Genomic DNA, 18,300 nt, shown 5'->3' on the forward strand with positions numbered 1-18,300 from the left:
GATGAATGCAGATCAGATTGTTTCTTTTGTGAATCCTCCTGGGGAGGGGAGAGCCTCGCAAAGCAACTGGGGCACCGTGTGTGTGCGCTGCTTCACGGTGCCTCCTTGGGTATTCTGGCTCTCCCCTGTGCCCCTGGGTTTGGGGGGAGAAGGAGGCCCCAGATAAAGGGAAGGGGGTGTGTGGGCAGGTTGTGTAGTGGGACAGATCGTACTCCCCCTCCAAGGGACAAAGCCAGGGAGCAGGACCTGTGATGCTTGGTGTGCAGTGTGGCCTCTGGGCAGAGGAGTGACACCAGGAGATGTGTGTGCAGCTGCCCCAGGCAAATTTGTCCCTTGGGTTGGGCTGGAAGGAGTTGTCACTTGTCACCTGGGGCTGCAGATGTGCCATCCTGGCCCTCCCAAAGATCTGCCCCTCTCCCCATCACCAGCGGAGGTGGTAGCAAGGCTGAAGCTGCAGGGGCTTCTAGGACTGGGGGTCCAAGCTGCAAGGCTGGGGGTCCTCGGGTGCAGCTCCTGCCCTAGCTGGGGGTCCCTGGGTTTCTGCTCACTTCTTTCCCTCCCTTGCAGGTCGTGCAGCGCATCAAAGCCGTGGAGACAGAGACTCGCTTGCTCGTGGTGGACAAGGAGACGGACGAGTACCTGTGCAGCCTGCGCCTGACGTGCACGGAGGAGATGGTGCACAGCGGGGTCCTGCTGGGCTCCGGCGTCTCGCCCACCAAGTCGGTGGGCAGCGACAACGGGGAGGTCTGGAAGCCGCAGCTGGACCTGAGCGGGGGCAGCCTCCAGCGGCACTCACACAGCTTCTCCTCGCACGGCAGCAGGAAGGTGAGCGCAGGGCTGGCGGGGCTGGGTGGCAGGATGCGGCCGTCCTGGGAGCACCTCCCTCTCCGAGCACGGTTTGCTTCCCATGAGAAAAACCTTCTGGATGTGGTTGTTGGGTCTGGGGACCCTGCTGTGTGTCCTGATGTGTCCTGGAGCTGTGGATGAGCTGCCCCGTGGCCTCATCTGCTCTGCTCGAAGCAGCATCGGCTGTTGGTGCTGTGCTGGCCTCTCCCTCCCTGCACTTCTGGAGGGTCACAGGGGCTGCAGGGGTCCAGGGGGGTCACCCAGCCCTTGGGGCAAGTGTCCCATGGGGTCTGGCTGAGGTCTGTGTCCCCAGCCCACGGGGACAGGCAGCACGGACCTGGGGCTTGGTGGAGCTGCCCCTTTTGCCTCCGTTATTTCTAGGAGGGAGGGAACATCTGGTCGAATGTGTTCTCAGCTTTTTTTTGCTTAAATAGGAAGGAAATTAGCTCTTTTTCAAGTGGCCTGGGTCTGGGCTGCGATTCTGCAGTAAGTGCCTTTTATTGGTAAGCTCCTTTCCAAAAAGGAAAGAATTTGAGGTGGAAGATGTCCAGTTTCCATGGCTGGCTCCCCGCTGGGGCTGGGCTGGCGGTGACGGCGCAGCCTTGCACTCGCAGATAGGCAGCGTGCTCGGCCCGGCGCCCTCCTCGCTTGGGGTGCGAGCGTGGCAGGAGCAGCGTGGGACCGAGACATCACAGCCACCGCTGTGCAGCTGGCTGGCCCCATCCTGCGCCCACCCCACTCACCCGGGGGTGAAACCTGCAGCTGGGGCTGTGCGAGCCCTCCTGCCACCGGCTGGGGGGGCCTCTGCTTGGAGCAAGCCTTTCCCTGCTCCCAAATTCAGCTCTAGCAGCTTCATGTCCTCAGGAGCCCCCCCAGCTGAGGAAATCCCCCCCTGTGGAAGTGCAATGTGATGCTGGCAGGAGACACGGAGATGTGGGTCTGGGGGGGTCTTGCCTGCAGCCCTTCCCTTCAGGGCTGCCTTTGTCCCACAGGGGTGTGCCTGCCCTGGGGGGGCTGCCCTTCCTGGGGAGGATGGGCTGGAGGCTGTGTGCTGTGAGGATGGAGGTCAGCGCCGTGGGGGCTTGTGTGCTCCCCCGGGATAGCCGGAGGGAAGGGAAGGGGTCTGGGGGGAGCGAGGCCGTGGTGGGAGCGGCCGGGCACGGCTTCCCGGGCTGGGGGGTTTCCTATCCTGTCTCTGTTTCTGTAGCTGGGTGAAATCCAGCAGTTTGTGCTGACGGGAAGTCGGGCGCGGGGAACGGGCCGGTCCTTTCCGGCCTTTGGGTTTCAGCTCCCTCCAAGGAGAGGGTGGGACAGGGAGAGCCGAGAGGGCTGGGGTGCGAGGGGGGGGGCACCTATGGGACACGGCCAGGGGGAGCACACAGCACTGGGCTGCGTTTGGGGCCATGCAGCAGATGCAGTGCCCCAGCTGGACAAAGGGACCCGCAGTGGCTTTGCCTTGTGGGGCCGTGGGGGGAGCTCGGGATGGGGCTGCTCTGGGGCGAGGCCATCCTTGGGGAGCCCCAGCAGCGGTGACCGTCCTGGGGCTGATGCCCACTCATGGGGACAGGGCTGTTTGTGGGGCTGCTGAGCAGATCAGAGCCCGTCGGGTGCTTGCAGCAGCTCCGTGTTTGTTTTGCTCCTGCGGCAGCGCTTTGGAGAGCCGCGTGCTGCAGGCTGTCCTGCCCAAGGTCACTTCTGTGCCGGGCCTGTGGGTGGCCGGAGCTGCGGGACCTGGCTGCTGGGCCTTGTCCTGCCTGCTTCAAGGCAGAGCTGCCCCAGGAGCATGGTCTGGGTGCTGTGGGCCTCCTGCTGGAGCCCAGGGCAGTGGTGGCTGCACCCTGTGTCCTGCAGCACTCAGCCCTCTGATGCTGGGTTTGGGGCAGGCTGATGGCCCTGCTGTGGGGTCGTGGCAGCTGGGATCCCATTAGAGACTCCCCTAAACCACATCTGGCAGGGGCCAGCTGCTGGGCTCAGCAGCACCAGGAGAAGCTGGGCTTGGGCTGGTGCTTCTGTGTCCTTCCCTGGAGGTGCTCAGGGAAGGAGAGGTGGCAGCTCTGCTCCTCCTGCAGACCCACGGCCTCGACCTGTTGCTGTGGGGGCCAGGACTGATGCTTGGGGCAGGACGGGGCTGCGCTGGTGACATTTGTTTGTGTAAAAGCTGCAGCTTTGCTTTATGTGAGGCCAGGTTGTTCAGCGCAGCCTAAAGCAAGGAGCAACTGAAAGAACGAGGAGGGAAATCTGGCAGCACGGGGTGGCCGAGCTGTGGGCAGCGGGGAGGCGATGCAGTGGGCAGAGCCCTGCCGGCCTCCCCCTGCTGCTGCCTTCCCCTCCTGGGTGAGAAGTGGCAGGGAGGTTAACGTGCACCCCGGCAGCGACCCGGTGTCCAGGCCCCTGTGCCTCCAGCAAGCACTGTAGCACGATGAATAATTCAGCGTGTATTTAAAATCAGGCTGCCTGCCCTGAGAGCAGGGCTGGCTGCCAGCAGCGTGCGCCCATCGGAGCGCTGCTGTCCCCGGCACCCGGGGAACTTGTGGCTCTGGGAGCGGGGTCTGCGTGGCCCCATCCTGCTGCTCTGAGCCCGGTTTGTGTCCCCGTGCTGGAGGGGACACCTCTGAGTACCCAAATATTCTGAAAGGCTTGTCTTTAAAATGCCTGCCTTGGCTCTGCAATGCAATTTGCCCTGCAGGCAAACAAAGCTGGCCACACCGATGCCTCCTGCGGGGAGGTGAGGTGTGACCCAGGCTGAGCGGTGCTGACAGAAGGGCTGAGCCCCACGAATGTGCTGTGCTGGTGCTGCTTCCTTGTCCCCGTGGCCCCCTGTTCCCAGGGCTCGTGGGGTTTCGGAGGCAGAGGGCAGCTCCCAGCTCTGCTGGGGCTGTTCAGGTGCGTCGGGTGCTGCGTTCCTCTGAGCTGCTTTTATTGCCAAGGTGCCTTTGGGACGGTGCAGTTGGTGGTGGTGTGAAATGCTCGGGCTGCCCGTGTGCTGTGGGGCATGGGCAGATGGGGGCTGGGGCTGCCTGTGGCTCGGTTCACCCTGCTGCTCCCTGGGGGACTCTGCCCAGCGGAGCCTGGGTCCCTGTTTTAGCCACAATGTGCTCCTTAGCAGCGTCCTGGGGGGTTTGCTCCTGTTGGGACTTGCTGCCTCGCTGTGCTCCAGCTGTGTTTGCAGGAGAAACAAGAACAAAGCCCTGGAGAGGCGTTTGGGGTGATGCAGTTCCCGTGTTCTGGTCACACCAAAGCACGATTTGGGGGCTGGGGATGCGAAGGGGCTGTGACGACTGTCACTTATCTTTTGGAAATTGAGCCTGCATCTTGTTTAGCTTCTGGATTCAAGCAGCCTGTTCTCCTCTGCCGGGAACTTTAACATGGGGGAATCAGTGCCTGGGTTTTGTCTGGCCCCTGCCTGAGCCTGGCAAGAACCACAAGCCATGAAGCGAGCAGGAAAATGGGCAACCCCCCTGGGGGGGCCCTTTGTGACAGCGAGCAGGCGCTGAGCTGAGCCTGGTGCGTGCCACGGGTCCATCCCACACTCAGCAGCGGGGACCTGGGGACGGCCACACCATGTCCTGAAGGAGCAGGGCCGAGCGCATGGGCTCGGGGACCCGCAGGTGCGGGGCAGCGCTGACATGGGGCAGTAAATATTTACCCTTCTGTTTGGGTCAGGCACAAGAACTTTTGTTTCTGCTGCAAATAAAACTCCGCATTGCAACATCTCCTGCCGCCAGCTTTCTGCCGGAGCGCTGGAAGAGGAATAACTCGGGACAGATGTTTTCGGAGAGCTTTGCCAGCTCAGTTGAGGCCCAAAATTTAGGGCTTGTAGAATAACCACAGAGATGCAATAAAACCTAACATGAGCAGAAATGTCTGCAGTAATTATGCAATTTAAAAAAAATAAATAAATTTTTGGTTTAAACTAAAGCACTTCCCTGCAGCATCCTGTGCTCCCTGGGTCCCCAGGGGCTGGCTGTGACCAGAGGGACAGCAGGACGAGTCCCTGGTTCCCCTGTTTGGGGCTGAGGCATGGGTCAAGGCTCAGATAAACCTCTCCAATGTGGACCTGGGGAGCTGTAGCTGCATCCCAGCCCTGTTCCCTGCTCTTCCTGCAGCATCTCTCTGTGGACACAGCAGTAGTTGTGGCTTTCCTTCTGTTTGGGTTCCCTGCAGGCTGCAGCTCAGTCCCAGCCTGGCGAGGTGCAGGGGTGCAGCCTGGCAGCAGGAGCACCCAGAGCTGAGCAGGGGAGCCCTGTGTATGCCACCACCCTGGCTGAAAAAGCAGGCATATATCCACCTTGTCTTTTTTTTTTCTCTTAAAAACCTTTGTGAAGCCCTTTCTGCACTGGAGTTGCTGCCCAGTGATGCCCACAGCAGCTGGGCGCTGCTCTGCTGTGTCCATCCGAGGGTCTGGGATGGGAGCACAGCTCCCCCGGCCCATGCTGGAGAAGAGAAAATTCCCAAAAGGAGGCAGGGAGGCAGCACCCCGGGGTGCACGGGATGGGCAAAGTGCTCTGTCGCGGCTGGAGCCCAGCCCAAGGAGCTGAAGCTGGGCTTTCTTTTGGGATTAGCGTGCTAATCCCATTCGAGAGGCAGAGGCTGGCGTGCAGCTGAGCTGCGGGGAAGCCGTCGGCCCCGCGCTGGCGCTGACCCCGCTGCATTATTGATAGCGCCGGGCTCGCCGGCATCGAGTGTCGCGGGGCCGGGTGGACTCGGTGCGAGGACAGCGCGGGGGCCACAGGAGCAGCTGCAGCGCCTTGGAGATGGGGATAGGGCAAAAGTGCACAAATAATCAAATTTTCAGGCTGTTTTTCCCTGATGGTTCTGGGCACTGGGGCTTTGTTAAAAGGAGTGGGATGAAAGCTGTGTTTTTGTGGAGTACCTTTTCAGGAGCTGGATGCGTTTCTTGCAGCTCTCCGTGGTGCAGGGCTGTGCAGCATCTCGGGGTCTGTGCTGTTTGGGGGGCTCTGGCCCCATTGCCTTGCCCTGTGCCTCCAAGTCTGCTCCCCCCTTGTGGTCTGTCAACTTCTTTTATTTGTTTTGGTATCAGTTTTGGGCAGGTGTAGCAATATGGCCTGTGCAGTGGGATTTGCTGGAGCCCCGATTTGATGACCCTGCAGTGCTGCAGCACTCACAGCTCTCAGCAGGGGTCTGAGCCTCATCCTGCTCCTTCTGTCCTGGGGGCACTCCCCAGCACCCCAAGGTGCAGACAGCAGCGCGATGCTCTCTGTGCTGCGCTTTGGCAGGGTCAGCCCTGGCTCTGCACCCTGGCCCCTCACAGACAGAGGGGTTGGGGGCACACATTTGGATGTTAGATGCTTCCTTTTCTGCCAGCTGTGCTTCTGTCCCAGCACCCAAACGACCCCGGGTCTGCAGCTGGGCTGTGGGACCGAGGGAAGGGAGGAACAGGAGCCCCCCTGCAGCTTGGTGGGGCAGCGGGGCCCGACGAGGAGCTCACCAGGGGGTGTTTTCATGTGGGGTGGTGCAGGAAGCCCCTCCCTGGAGGAGAGCATCCACCCCGCAGCAGAAACTTCCTCCGTGGGATATTTTTAGTGAAACACAAAGCAAGTGGAAGGGAGCGGGAGGCAGATTAGCATCAGGAGGAGCTGCGCCCTGCCAAGGGTCTTTGTTCCTGGGGCCACGTGCTCCTGAGGGATGCCTGGCCTCGTGAGGGGACAGCGGGGTCACCCCTGGGGACCTGCCACCTCTCGGTGGGTGGTGGTAGCATCCCAGCCCATTGCCTGGCTGCAGAGTGGTGACACTGAGAGTTGTGACCCTGCTGCATTGGAGGGGATGAACTGCAGCTGATAATGCTCCTTTCTGCATCCCTGGGTAATCAAAAGCTTTCCTTCAAAGTGATTTAAAAACCCCAGCGTTACTGGGAGCAGTTCAAACTGCAGCTTGCTCTGGTGCAGCCAGCCCCGGCCCCCCCTCTGCTTGCAGGGATGCGCTCGAGCAGCTTGCTTTAATAACAGCCCTGCTCCTCGCGGGCTCCGCGCCAGCCGTTTAATGGTTCTGTTCAATAGTACAAATATTAAATGCTTTCAAATAAATTAAAAATCATCTGGCAGGATCTGGACCTTCTGCGTGTGCCCTGGCAGCTGCACAGCGCCTCCGCCGTGACTTTGCTGCGTCCTGGCGCGTTGCTTGTGCTCCTGTCGTGGGGCTAGGGCTGGGCTGCAGCTCCTGCGGGGTGGCTGTGATGGGATGCAGCAGCCGTGGGTGGCTTCAGCCACAGGGTTGGAAAACTCTGGGCCAAACTTTTTTTTTTTGGGGGGGGAGATGGCTTTTGTGATGAGTTTGTTTTCAGGTGCAAAAACATCAGTTTTCATAAGAAAATGCTTTATTTCTGTAAAGCTCTGAAGTGTTGAGCGCTTTAGCTTTCTCACCTTAAAACAATGTGGCTTTGTTTTGTGTTCTTTATTCCCAAGACCCAAATTAATGTGGGAACCACATGGTTCCAGTTGTCTCTACCCAGCATTGTGCCTGGTGCCCTGTGCAAAGTGGCTGGGCCTGGAGGTGCTTGGCTCCAGCCATGGTGCTGCCGTGGGTGATGCTCTGGGTAGAGCCAGTGTGGGGGGCTGAAAAATGGCCAGGGGCTGAAAAATGGCCAGGGACTGAAAAATGGCCAAGGAATGAAGGTGCCTGCAGGCGTGGGGCAGCTCTGGCACAGGGTAAGGTGCTCGCAGGGAGTGGGAGCACACGGAGTGAGTGTGTGGTGTACACGCTGCCTTCACGGCACACATTCCTGGGCTGGAAGGGGCCGCGGCTTCCAGCTGTCGGGCAGGCACACGCGGCTTCTAAACGAGCTTTTAAAGAGCTCTCTTTAATCCACAAAGCAGTATCCCCGCACTGATTGCAGCTGTAACAGCATGCAAGTGAGATGCGATGGCTGTGGCATTGCCTCGCTCCATACGTGTCTTTCCTGCCTCTTTGGGCAGGGAGACTGAGAGGTTGAGCGGCTCGCCCAGCATTACAGGAGAGCTTGGCACACTAAAATAAGGTCTGAAGAGAGCCAGGTTTGGCTCCCAGTCCTTGGCTCTGTCTCTAGGTATGGAGGTTTTACAGGCGGTGGTCTCGGGAGGCTCCAGGCAGGGATATGAGCAAGAAAATTAAACTCTTAATCAGTAAAGGGCTTCTCCAGGTCCACAGGTTTCTATAAATAAGGAATTAAAACCCAACTTGTAGACATAATTATTTCTGGCAAGTTCCACGTTGTAATTTAATTTCATTGCAGCTCTTGCTTGCGCTCCTGAGTGTTTTGGTTCGACTGCTGCGTACGCTTAAACTGTGACCAGACTTGGAGCTGTGTTTTTTTGGCCAAATATCTCTCTTCCCACTAAATCCTTGCACAAGTCTGTTACGAGTAAATGTAGGTATCTGTCAGCAGTGACTCTGGGAAAGCCAAACTGAAAGTAGCTTTATCCATAAGAGAAAGGAGACTCCCTCCCTACGGGTGCTGGTGCTGCAGCAGTGGCTTTGGGGCTCTGTCTCTCCGCAGGGACATGGCACTGAGCTGTGCCCTGCACTGCCCCGGGGCTGGTGCTGCTGCTGCTGTGAATACCTTTTGGAAAGCATCTGGAAGTGGGTGGGTGAAGGGAATAGGGCACGGGGGCAGCAGCGAATTGGTGGGGTCAGGATACAGGCCTTAGTGCTGCCTGCTGCAAATCCCGTTAGGCAAGGCTCGCTGCCTGCAGAGACCCGGAGGAGTCCCCGTGGTGTTATGTCATTAAACCCTCTTATGGATTTACAGGGACTAATCCCCTTAAAGAAATGAGTGGCACAAAAGGCGGCGGGTGGGCTAATCCCTGCTCGCTGCCCTGCGGGTTAACCTCCTGCCCCGAGGTGCTCCGTGGCCACCAGGGATGGGGACGTGGCCGTGCCATCCCCTGGGTGCTGGGTCTGGTTTGTGGGGCTTTGGTCACCTTGGCCAAACCCTGGCTGCTCTCACCTTGTCCCCTGTGCCCAGCACGGGCAGAGCTCCCCGTCTGTAGCACCCGCTGCAGGCTGACTGTCCTGCATGAGCGGCCAGAGGGCATCCCAGGTAAAGCAGTTAATTCTGGCCTTGCGGTTGTTCATGGTTAGCGGGATTTAATTAAGACGAGCCCTAATTAGTTCTAAGAAGGATGAACAGTCTGCTTTGCCTGGAAAAGTTCCCTTCTCTTGCCTGGAAGCTGTTTATGAGGACAGGGCTTGCATTGACATCGGGGCTGGGTCTGCCCCGGGGATGGGGTACGCAGGAGACCTGCCTTGTGCTGAGGGGTGCTTGGGGCAGCCCAAAAGCAGGAATAAAACCTGCCTTGTGCCTCTCCTCCTCTCTCAGACCCCTCTCTCTGCCAGCCCAGGACTTCCCAGGGCAGCAGCTTTTCTTGGGCAAACACCGGGGTGCCGAGAGCACCTGGCTGCGTGCTCACCTCCCCTGGGGTTATCGGCACCTGCAGCCGGAGCCCTGCGCTGGCTCCAGCAGTTATCGGGGGGGTTCCCTGTGCCCCCATTGCGTGTGCCTGGCACCACCAGCCTCTATGTGGGGCTTTGCCAGCGCTGCCCTTATCTGCCCCAGCACGGCTGTGATGTTTGGCCACCCCGGTGGAGATAAACGCGTGGCTTCCTGCAGCAAGCAAGGGGTGTCTTCTGCAGCCATCTCATTTCGGGGAGCTGGGTTTAAAATCTGTGGATTTTGAGCTGAGTGCCGCAGCTGTGTGGGCAGCAGCTCTGTTCCCCAGTGCATCAGGTCCTGGTCTGATCCCGTGGTTTCCAGCAGGGTTATGGCATGGAGCTGGCACTGGCATTTTGGAAAGAGGCTGAGTTACAGATGTGAAGGAGAGCCTCTGGTGGAGCCATTGGCTCCAGGTGTGTCCAGGGCAGATTTTGTATAAAAGCTTTGAGTTGCAGGGCTCTGGGAGGTGGGGATAGTTTGCATATCCCATTGAGGGCCAGAAGTAAGGTGCCTCACTCCCTTCTGCTCACTGAAAGTTGCCCCCCTGGATATTTTATTGCAGGGTCTTGAAATAAAAAAAAAAAAAAAAAAAGGCCTCACATTTAGCTAACCCCAGGCACGGGTGCCACAGCGCTGCCTTTACTTTCATTACAAGGAATGCAGAGGATGTTGGGAGCCCTCCCCCCCGCCCCGTTTCCTCCCAAAAGCTGTGCTGCCCGGCCAAGACAAATATTGGGAGTAAACTATTGAACTTCCCCGCTCCCCAGTGCTCCCCGGCGCGGTGGGCGCACAGAGCAGCGCCTGTTCTCCCTGCACCACTGGTGGGGGCCGGGCAGGGAGGTGTGGATGTGTCCCCGTGCCGGGGAGGTGTGGATGTGTCCCTGTGGCAGGGAGCACTGCTGGGAGGCACACGGCAATGTGCAGTGTGACGGTGAGACCGTGGCATCAGCTCATCGTGCCCAGCTCCATCCTATCCACCACCCCCGTGCTTGGGCTCGGTGGCAGAGCAGAGGGGACAACCCCAAAGGGCTCCTGTGATGGCTTGGGGGGTCTCTGCCTCTTTGTGTGTGCTTTGTTGGGCTCTGCAAGTCTACAGTAGTCCCCGTGACCCATCTTTGCCTTTTCCTTCAGGGCTGGGGAGGCTGTGTGGGCTCGGGGCAGGGACTGGGGGCTCTCGGGTCTCCCATCCCGTGTCCCACAGCTCAGCCATCAGCCCACTTTCTGCAGGGCTGAGGGTTATTTACTGGTCTGCTCACAACCTCTCCCTGCCTCAGGAAGTCAGGCTCCCCAGGCAGCTCCTGAGGGCTTTAGGAGGCTGGTGCTGGCCTCGTGGGATGTGGATCGCTGCCAGCCCTACGTGGTGCCCCTTGCATCGCAATAAGCCCCTGGGACTCCCCAGTGGAGTGCCCCTGTCCCCAGGAGGGGTCCCCTGAGCAGCCACGGTGCCAAGCTGGTCACCATGGGGCAGTGTTGGTGGACGTCACCGCAGGTGCTGGCCTGGGTTTGGGGACCTCGTGGTGGCACCTGGTGACCCCGCTGCAGCGGGAGCACAAAGCCGGCATGGCTGGGTTGGCACGGCCGGGTTCCTGGGCTCCTGCTGGTGGCTGGGATTAATGAAGGCAGTTAAGGGGGCCGGCATTAATGAGTGATTTGGTGATTGATCAAGGCTTGGCCTCGGCGAGAAGCTGAAGAGTCCAAAGGGCAGGCTGATACCGCCTGGTTCATGGTTTTCTGGGGGTGGCTGTGGCCGGAGCCCGTGCTGTCCTGGGCTCACGGGCCGTAGGCTCGCTGTAAGCAAGCACGAGCTCACGTGCAGGGTGTGCTCTGAGCCCTGCCTGGCACAGGAGCCGTGGCTTGGGCTCCAGGGCCTGCCCTTGGAGAGGTGCTGGGGACGCCGGGACGTGCCACCAAGGCTGGCAGTGGTGCCACTGCTTTGGGACAGGGCAGGGCACATCACCCTGGGGCTGCCAGCACTCAGCTGGGGCAGCTCCATGGGAGCCCTGTGCCCCTGGGAGGCTGTTCCTGGTCTCTGCCTCCCCGTGGCCCAGCAGCATTCCCTTCCCTCGCCCTGGAGAGGTTCGTGTTGGGCGTGGGAAGGCCGTTTCCCCCTTCCCAGCAGCTGGAGCCCTGCACGGAGCGACCACCTCGCCTCCTTCCCTCCCACCTACAGGCAAGCAGCTCCCTCGGGCTCTGTGGGCTGCCTCTGCTTCCAGCAGGCAGATCCCGTGTTTTTCCTTGTGGACAAACCCCAGCCCACCAGGATCTGCGTTGCTGCCCCATGTCCTCCTAGAGCTGCTCTCCCCCTGCACGCCGGCTTCCCGGCTGCGAGTTCCCTTGGCAGATCGCGCTGGAAAAGTTGTCTCTCTGAAAGCAAACACATGCACGTGGCGTTTTCTCTCTCTCTCTCTCTCTCCTGCCCTGCCTCCCTCCGTTTCCCTGCGCCGCCGGGGCCAGCTGCTCCCCTGCTCCAGCCAAGCGCGTGGTGCTGGGCCTGGCTGCAGCCCTGCAGGGGTGGGAATGCGTGCGCTGGGGAGAGCGAGCTTCCCTGGCTGCCTGAACGCCAGCAGAGGGGGAGGGAGGGGAGAAAAAAAAAAAAAAAAAAAAGAAAAAAGAAAAGCAAAAAGGCTGGCTTTTGCAGCCTCTCGCTGAGAAATTCCCCAGCTGGGGGATTCCTGAGAAATGACACGGAGATCGCAGTGCTTGGCACCGCTGCTGGGTGGTGGGGAGCAGCGGGATCCTGCGGGGTCGGGCTGGGTGCGTGGCTCGTGGTGGTGCCTGCATGGGGCAGTTGCCCTGTCCTGCCCGGGGGGGCCATGCCCAGGGTGCGTGGCCCTCGCTGGGGGGCACCAGGCAGGGCACAGTCCTGCTGCAGCACCTCCTGAGAGGCCCCGTGGTGCTTGGGGGTCTCTGTCACACCGTGGCATGGTGCTGGGGAGCACGGAGAGGGGCTCTGCTGCTTCTCCACACCTTTTGCATCCTGTGTTCTCTTCTGCCAGGTGGTTTCAGGGGACGACAGCCTCTGGTGGGGTCTGGGTGCCTCACTGCATGGCTCAGGGTGATGCAGAACGCGTTGCTGCTGGTTTTGGGGCTGATCCTGGCAGGGTGCCCTCTGCTCTTGAGGAAGCGCAGCTTTTTGGCACGGTTTCTGCTCTCGAGAGCTGGCAGGGCCCAGGCTGGCAGGCACGGGGTGCATTACCCGATGGGGAGTGTTACCCGATGGGGGCTTGCTGCCCCGTGCAGCTGTCCCCACTCCAAACTCACGCTTTGTTTCCTGCGGCAGACCTGATGAGCTAAAACCTCGCTCGGTGAAAATATCCAAATTACCATATCAGCTGCAGCTTGGCTGTAGGTCCTGCTGAGTACCCGGGCTGGATGCTTTCCACTGCTAATTGGAATCACTTTGCTGTCTCTGAGCTTGCCTGTGATCCTCGTTTGCTCCCTTTGTGCTGCGTGTTGGCACAGAAAGCAGCGGGACACATCCAGGCAGCGCCGTGCCCTGCGTGCGTGCTCAGCACCCAGACCACAGTCATCAGGAATTGGGTGTTCCCAGAGCAAGGGCACAGCGCCTGGCTGCTGCGGGGCTGTGTGGGGAGAGTGCTGGAGCCCTGGAGGAAAAGCACAAATCTTTCATGGCTTTTGCCCTTTTTTTAAAAAAAAAAATATATATATATATAATATATATGTATAGTTTTTTGATGTTTCTGTTATTCCAACCCAGCTGGAGGAATTTGAATAATTGAAGCAATTGGAAGGATGGAAGCAATTTGAATACCCTAAAGCAGTTTGGGCCTCACGTTCGGGTCTGGCAGTGGAGGTGCTGGTGGGTCGGGTTGGTGACAACCGAGCTGTGAGGCCGGGGCTGTGACAGCAGCAGGGAGCCTGGTTGGGGGTCACAAGGCAGGGAGGGGGCTGCCACGTCCTGGGGTCCCGCTGCTCCATCTCATTGTCCTTGGGATGCCCAGGTTGCGTGGTGGCAGCTGGCTGATCTTGGGTGCCAATGCCAGAGCGTTTTTGGGGTTCTGACTGCCTTCTGCCATTGCTGTGGGTCAGGGTGCTGCAGCATCATGCATCCCTGCTCCTCCCTGCTCCTCCCAGAGCTGCTGGGGGAGCTGAGAAAACCCAGCACAGTCTGGGGTGATCGCAGGCTCTGCCAGGTGTTCTGTCACGGTGTTTTCACTCCTCCTTTTCTATCAGGGTGGTGATTGCCGTGAGTGCTGCTGCAGTTGGTGTTTATCCCCAGGGAACCCTCCAAACTTTCTCTGACTGTTGTGATGTGGTGGCAGCGGCTGCTGGTGCCGAGAAGATGCTTGGAAAGAAAAAACAAGTTTTAAGAGCAACTGTCAGTCAAGCTGCCAGGGCTTTATTGGGAGAATGAAGCGAGCTTTTCTCTTTTTGACTGCTGGTGTCTAAGCCAGAGCACCTCTCTGGGTAGTGAGCAGGGTGGTAATTAGGGTTGTGGCTGTGCAGAAATGGAAGCAGCTTGTTTACTGTGTGGAGGCTGAGCTGCTCCTGCCCCAGGGGTTATTCCTGGCCTGGGAGAGGGGAGCAGGAATCCTGGCTCCTGCAGCAGCACCAGGGCTGCTGCAAAACCTCTAAATAAGAACCTCTAAATTTAACCGTGTGGCTGGGGCACCTCTGGGTGCTGGAAATGCCGCCTTCCTCCCCCAAATCCTTCCCACATCACCCCCAGCTCCTCCCCGGGGCTGCGAGGAGGGGGGAACATCTGCTGGAGTTTCCGTGGGACTGCCGTCCTGCCAGCCCAGCCTCCCCTTCCCCCTCATTATTTATAGCTTTTCACCAACATCTGGAGCTGAAGCCGCGTTTGGCTCTGGCTGTCTCCGAGCTGTGGGTTGGAGCTGGGTGAAATGCGTGCGGCTGCAGGCTCACCGGGAGCCCCCACTCCTTCCCCATGGTTTTTGGGGGGCCGCAGCATCCCAGTGGGGCCCTGGGGCCGTCCGGGGGGTTTAGTGAGCCCTGGAGCATCCCGTGCTGGGGTTTCCCAGAGCTGAGCAGCAAATCCCTGCTGGGAATAGGGCAGAGGGCGAGCGGCTGCCTCTTTGCAGCACGGAGCCCGGGGGTGCTCTGCCTGCCCTGTGCTGCTCCTGCTGCTTGTGGGGGCCTTTGACATTTGTGGTCCCCCTCACCCAGCCCTGCCCACGGTTCCCTACTCCTTCGGTTCCCTACTCCTTGGTGTCACCGAGGTCCTTCAGGCCCTGGGGGATGCGAGGCTACAATAGCCCCCTTTTTGGTACTGCTTTCCTGGGAAAACTTGAGTCATTCCTGGGGGAAGGGGAATGAAAACCGGCCCCGCTGTAGCAGGCGTTGGATGGCTGGCACCGCGGTGAATGGAGGCAGTAATCCCGGCTGTGGCACGAGCCCAAACCCCTGCATCTCACGGCGAGCGGGGCTGCAGGTTGGCTCCTCATCCTTGAAGCACAGCAGGCAGCAGGTTTCCATGGCAGGGACGTGCGGATCCCCCTGCCCGTCCCAAATCAGGGCAGTGAGCATCTGTGGGAAGTTACGTGCGTCCCCGCAGCTGAGCGAAGGCAGCAGCCTTTGGAAACGGTGGTAATAATAGTGGCAATTAAAGGCTGCCTGCGGCTCAGCTCCCGATGGAACTGTTACTGCCAAGGGAGGGTGCCCGTGTCGGGTGGGTGTCAATGGGGCCGTTGTTCTGGTGGTGCTGTGGCCCCAGCCCCTTCCTGCTCGGGTTTCCACCCCTCGGTGCTCCCCGTGCAGTGCTGGGGCTGTGCGGTGCCCTGCTGCTCGCTGGGCATCCCGAGGGCAGGGGTCCCCCTGTGCCACCCGGGCTTTGAGAGGCAAAGGAGCGAGCAAAGGAGTCGTTTTCTGAGCAAAACCCCAAGCAAAAGGAGAGGAAACGCCACGGGAGCCGACTTGAAAGAAAATATGTTAACAATGTAAATTAGGCAGGAACGCTCCTGCCTGTGTTTTCTCCAGCTTGGCTGGAGCAGAGGCGGAAAAGCTTGACGTGTCGCGGGGTGATCTGCAGCCTGGAGCGCGGCCAGGCGGGGCGGTTCTTTCGGGCCCTGGCTGGGCCTGATTCAGCTGCACCAGAACCCAGCAAAGCCCCCGAGCTGTGGTGTGCACCGGGGAGGGAGCCTGGGGCCAAGGGTTTGGGTTCAGGCAGCCCTGGCAGAGCGGTTTCCTCGCCTTGGCCCCTTTCCCAGCTTCTCCTCTTGTTGCGCCGCGGCGCATCGGCGCTTCAAAGGGCAGGTTCTGCTCACGTGGAGGTGATGCCTGCTCCTTAGCTGCATGGGAACCTCTTGGTAGTCAGAGCTGGTTGTGTTTATGGCGCTGGCTCTGCGGTGAGTGTGCTGAAGCATCCAGCTGTACAGAACGGGAAGGGAAATGGGATCTGATCTGTGCGTGAGTCCCAGTCACCGCAGTGACCTGCGCGGTGGTGGCGCTGAGCCCGGGGCCATGGCCACTGGCTGCAGCACTGCAAGCTTCAAGGGACAGCCTCAGTGCTGGAGCTGCAGTGAGATTGTGAGAACTGGCAACACCCAACCTTTTTTTTTTTATTTTTTTATTTTTAAGTGTTTCATTGTTCTTTCATATTTTGTTTGTGCTTTTTTTTTTTTAAAATGAGCCGGCTTGAATAGTGTTTCCAAAACCTCTTCCCTTCCAAAATGACGACGATTTGCCTCAAGCGGTAGCTCCAGCGGGGGTGCAGCACCACAGCTTTGTGTCCATGTGCTATTTAGGAGCACGTACACATCTGTACATATGTGGGGGTGTACATGGAGTAATGTTTGTGAGGGGAATACAGCCTGCCATTGCCTGTTAATCCCCCGTGTGCAGTCAGTGGGCAGCGTGGGATCTGGATACCTAGGAAAAGGATCGCTTTGTTGCGTGCGAGTGGACAAATACACGGTTAATTTTTGTTGGCTCTCCTGTACGTGTGTGTGTAGCTCACACAAACCGGCTCTTATGGCCGTGGCGTGGGAAGGCGGCGGAGCCTGGCGGGCGCTGCGGGGAGCGGGGTGGGAAGGCACCGTGCAGCCCCCCCCGGGGCTTCCGAGCTCGGGTGGGTTCCAGGGAGCCCCGATAATGCGCTGCCGCGGCGGGGAGCGCCTCGACGGAGGGCTTGGGTTTCACAAAGGCGAAATTCCTCCCGGGAGCTCAGGAAATATCTTCCCAGAACAGAACCAGGGAAGCGTTGGCACAGGTCGTAAAGAAAATAAATAGCAGAGCTGGCAAGAGGAACGGCGGCTCCGTGTCAACGAAGCACGTAAGTGCAAAGTGTTTAAGCATGTGCTCGAATCTGAGTGCAGCGAGGGGATCTTCGGTGTTTGCGGAGTCCCAGAGAGGGGCTTTCCAGGGCTGAGATCAGAGACCTGCTTTTTCCAACGGCTGAGGACCGCGGTAGTCGGGAGGTTTAACAGCCCTGCATCATCTCTGCAGAGGGGTGAGCAGTTCTGCCCGTGGATTTCTGTGTGCTGCTCGGAGCAGATGCTGTGGCTGAACTGGGGCTTCTTTTTTAAAATGTGGAATTCAAGGACGTTGAATTCAGGATGTGCTGGTGAGAGCAGAACAAGCCTGTGCAGGATGTGGTGCTGGGTACCCCCAAAAAGCTGCTGCAGGAGTTGTCTTCTCCTGCCTGGTTTCTGTGTGATTTATTTTGGTGACCCCAAGCCTGGCCACAACACCCCACTGGCTGGCACGGCGCGCACAGGGAGCTGCTCTGTGTGTCTGTGACCCCTTAAAAATGGGTTAAGAGTAAAATAGCTCAAAACCTGAATTTCTAAGCCCAGGTAGGTGATGCTAGATGTGTTCCTTTCTTCCGGAGAGAGGCAGCCCCTTTTCCCAGCGCTTTGAGCCCTGTGCATCCCTTGGGGTCGCGCCGGGCCCTCGACACGCTGACCCCGCTCTGTGGTTGAATCATTTCCTGTTTTCTCCGGCTGTTGAAGAACTCCACGAGGCGAGCTGGAAGCGTTTGCAGAGGGTGAACTAACTGCACTGAGGCCATGGGAAAACACAGTTTGCTGAATCTGCAGAGCGAGAGGATCCGTGTGCGGGTCCTGGTGGCTGGCTGTGCTCAGCCGTGCGCCGTTGATCCGCGGGTGCCGTCCTCGTGGCTTTTCCCTTTCGAGAACCACTGTGTGCATCGAGGCATTGATGCTGAGAGCATCTCCGCAGGCAGGAGCGTGTGGGAAATAGTCTGTTTTTTTCCCAGAACTTGTCATGGTAGCATCCATGCGCCCTGCAAGCTCAGGCTGACGAGGCTGTGAGGGCTGCAGTGTGTATCAGCAGTCACTGGGGCTTTTCTTCAAGCCCCCTCCTTGATTTTTTTTTTTTTTTTTTAAGCTGTATTGCAAAGTTGATATTTGTAAACACTGGGGCCCTGCAGCCCATGGAGCCCACACAAGCCCTGTGCCCACGCTGGGCACTGCCAGTGGCAGCTCCTGCCTGGGAGCACTTGAGGAGCTGGGTGCTGGGGCCCCGAGGAGCCACAGCATTGCCAAGTCCTCGGTTGCTCGCCTCCCTCCTCGTCTTTTCCCAGGCACGGGGTTAAGCTGTTCCAGCTGCTTCGTGGCTAGAAGCACCCAAGTGAGTTCCCCATCCACCTCCGTCCTCAGCGTGTATCCCAGTGCCGGGGCCAATCCTGTTGCTCTGTGGCAATTTTGCATTCTCCTTCCCAACTCAGAGTAGGCTGTGGTCATGCTGGAGCCATCCGCTGAACTCCCCAGCCTGATGTGAGCCCCGCCAGCTCGAGTATTTCATAAACAGCTCGAGGAGAGCTCTGTCGGGATATTTATTTACATCCCATTGAGCTGGCGGCTGTGCTCGGGGCCGCAGCAATGCAGGAGGGGGGCTCCCCGCTGCATTAAACCCAGGGACAGGGGTGTTGGGAGCTGTCTTTTCACAGCACCTTCTGGACAAGATGGGAACGTCGGGGAAATTTCTGCTTGGCTGCTTTATTTTAAATGAAAGGTTATAAGAGATTGTACCACAAATGCGATCTGGAAAACAAATATCTGAGGTCTAATAGCAGGAGGGGAGCA

General features: G+C 59.0%; 1 protein-coding gene across 1 annotated transcript in view; it reads left to right on the forward strand.

The window, feature by feature from the left end:
* The window catches only part of NHERF2 (NHERF family PDZ scaffold protein 2), a 32,987-nt gene that overhangs the window by 4,421 nt on the left and 10,266 nt on the right, over positions 1 to 18,300 (forward strand). Inside the window, exon 2 of the mRNA XM_082772335.1 lies at positions 568 to 825. Within this exon, the coding sequence (XP_082628461.1) occupies positions 568 to 825 (258 nt within the window). The remainder of the gene's footprint in view (positions 1 to 567; positions 826 to 18,300) is intronic.

Source organism: Aythya marila (assembly GCF_965140915.1).
Source record: "Aythya marila genome assembly, chromosome: 15".
In the NCBI taxonomy this organism is placed as follows: domain Eukaryota; kingdom Metazoa; phylum Chordata; class Aves; order Anseriformes; family Anatidae; genus Aythya; species Aythya marila.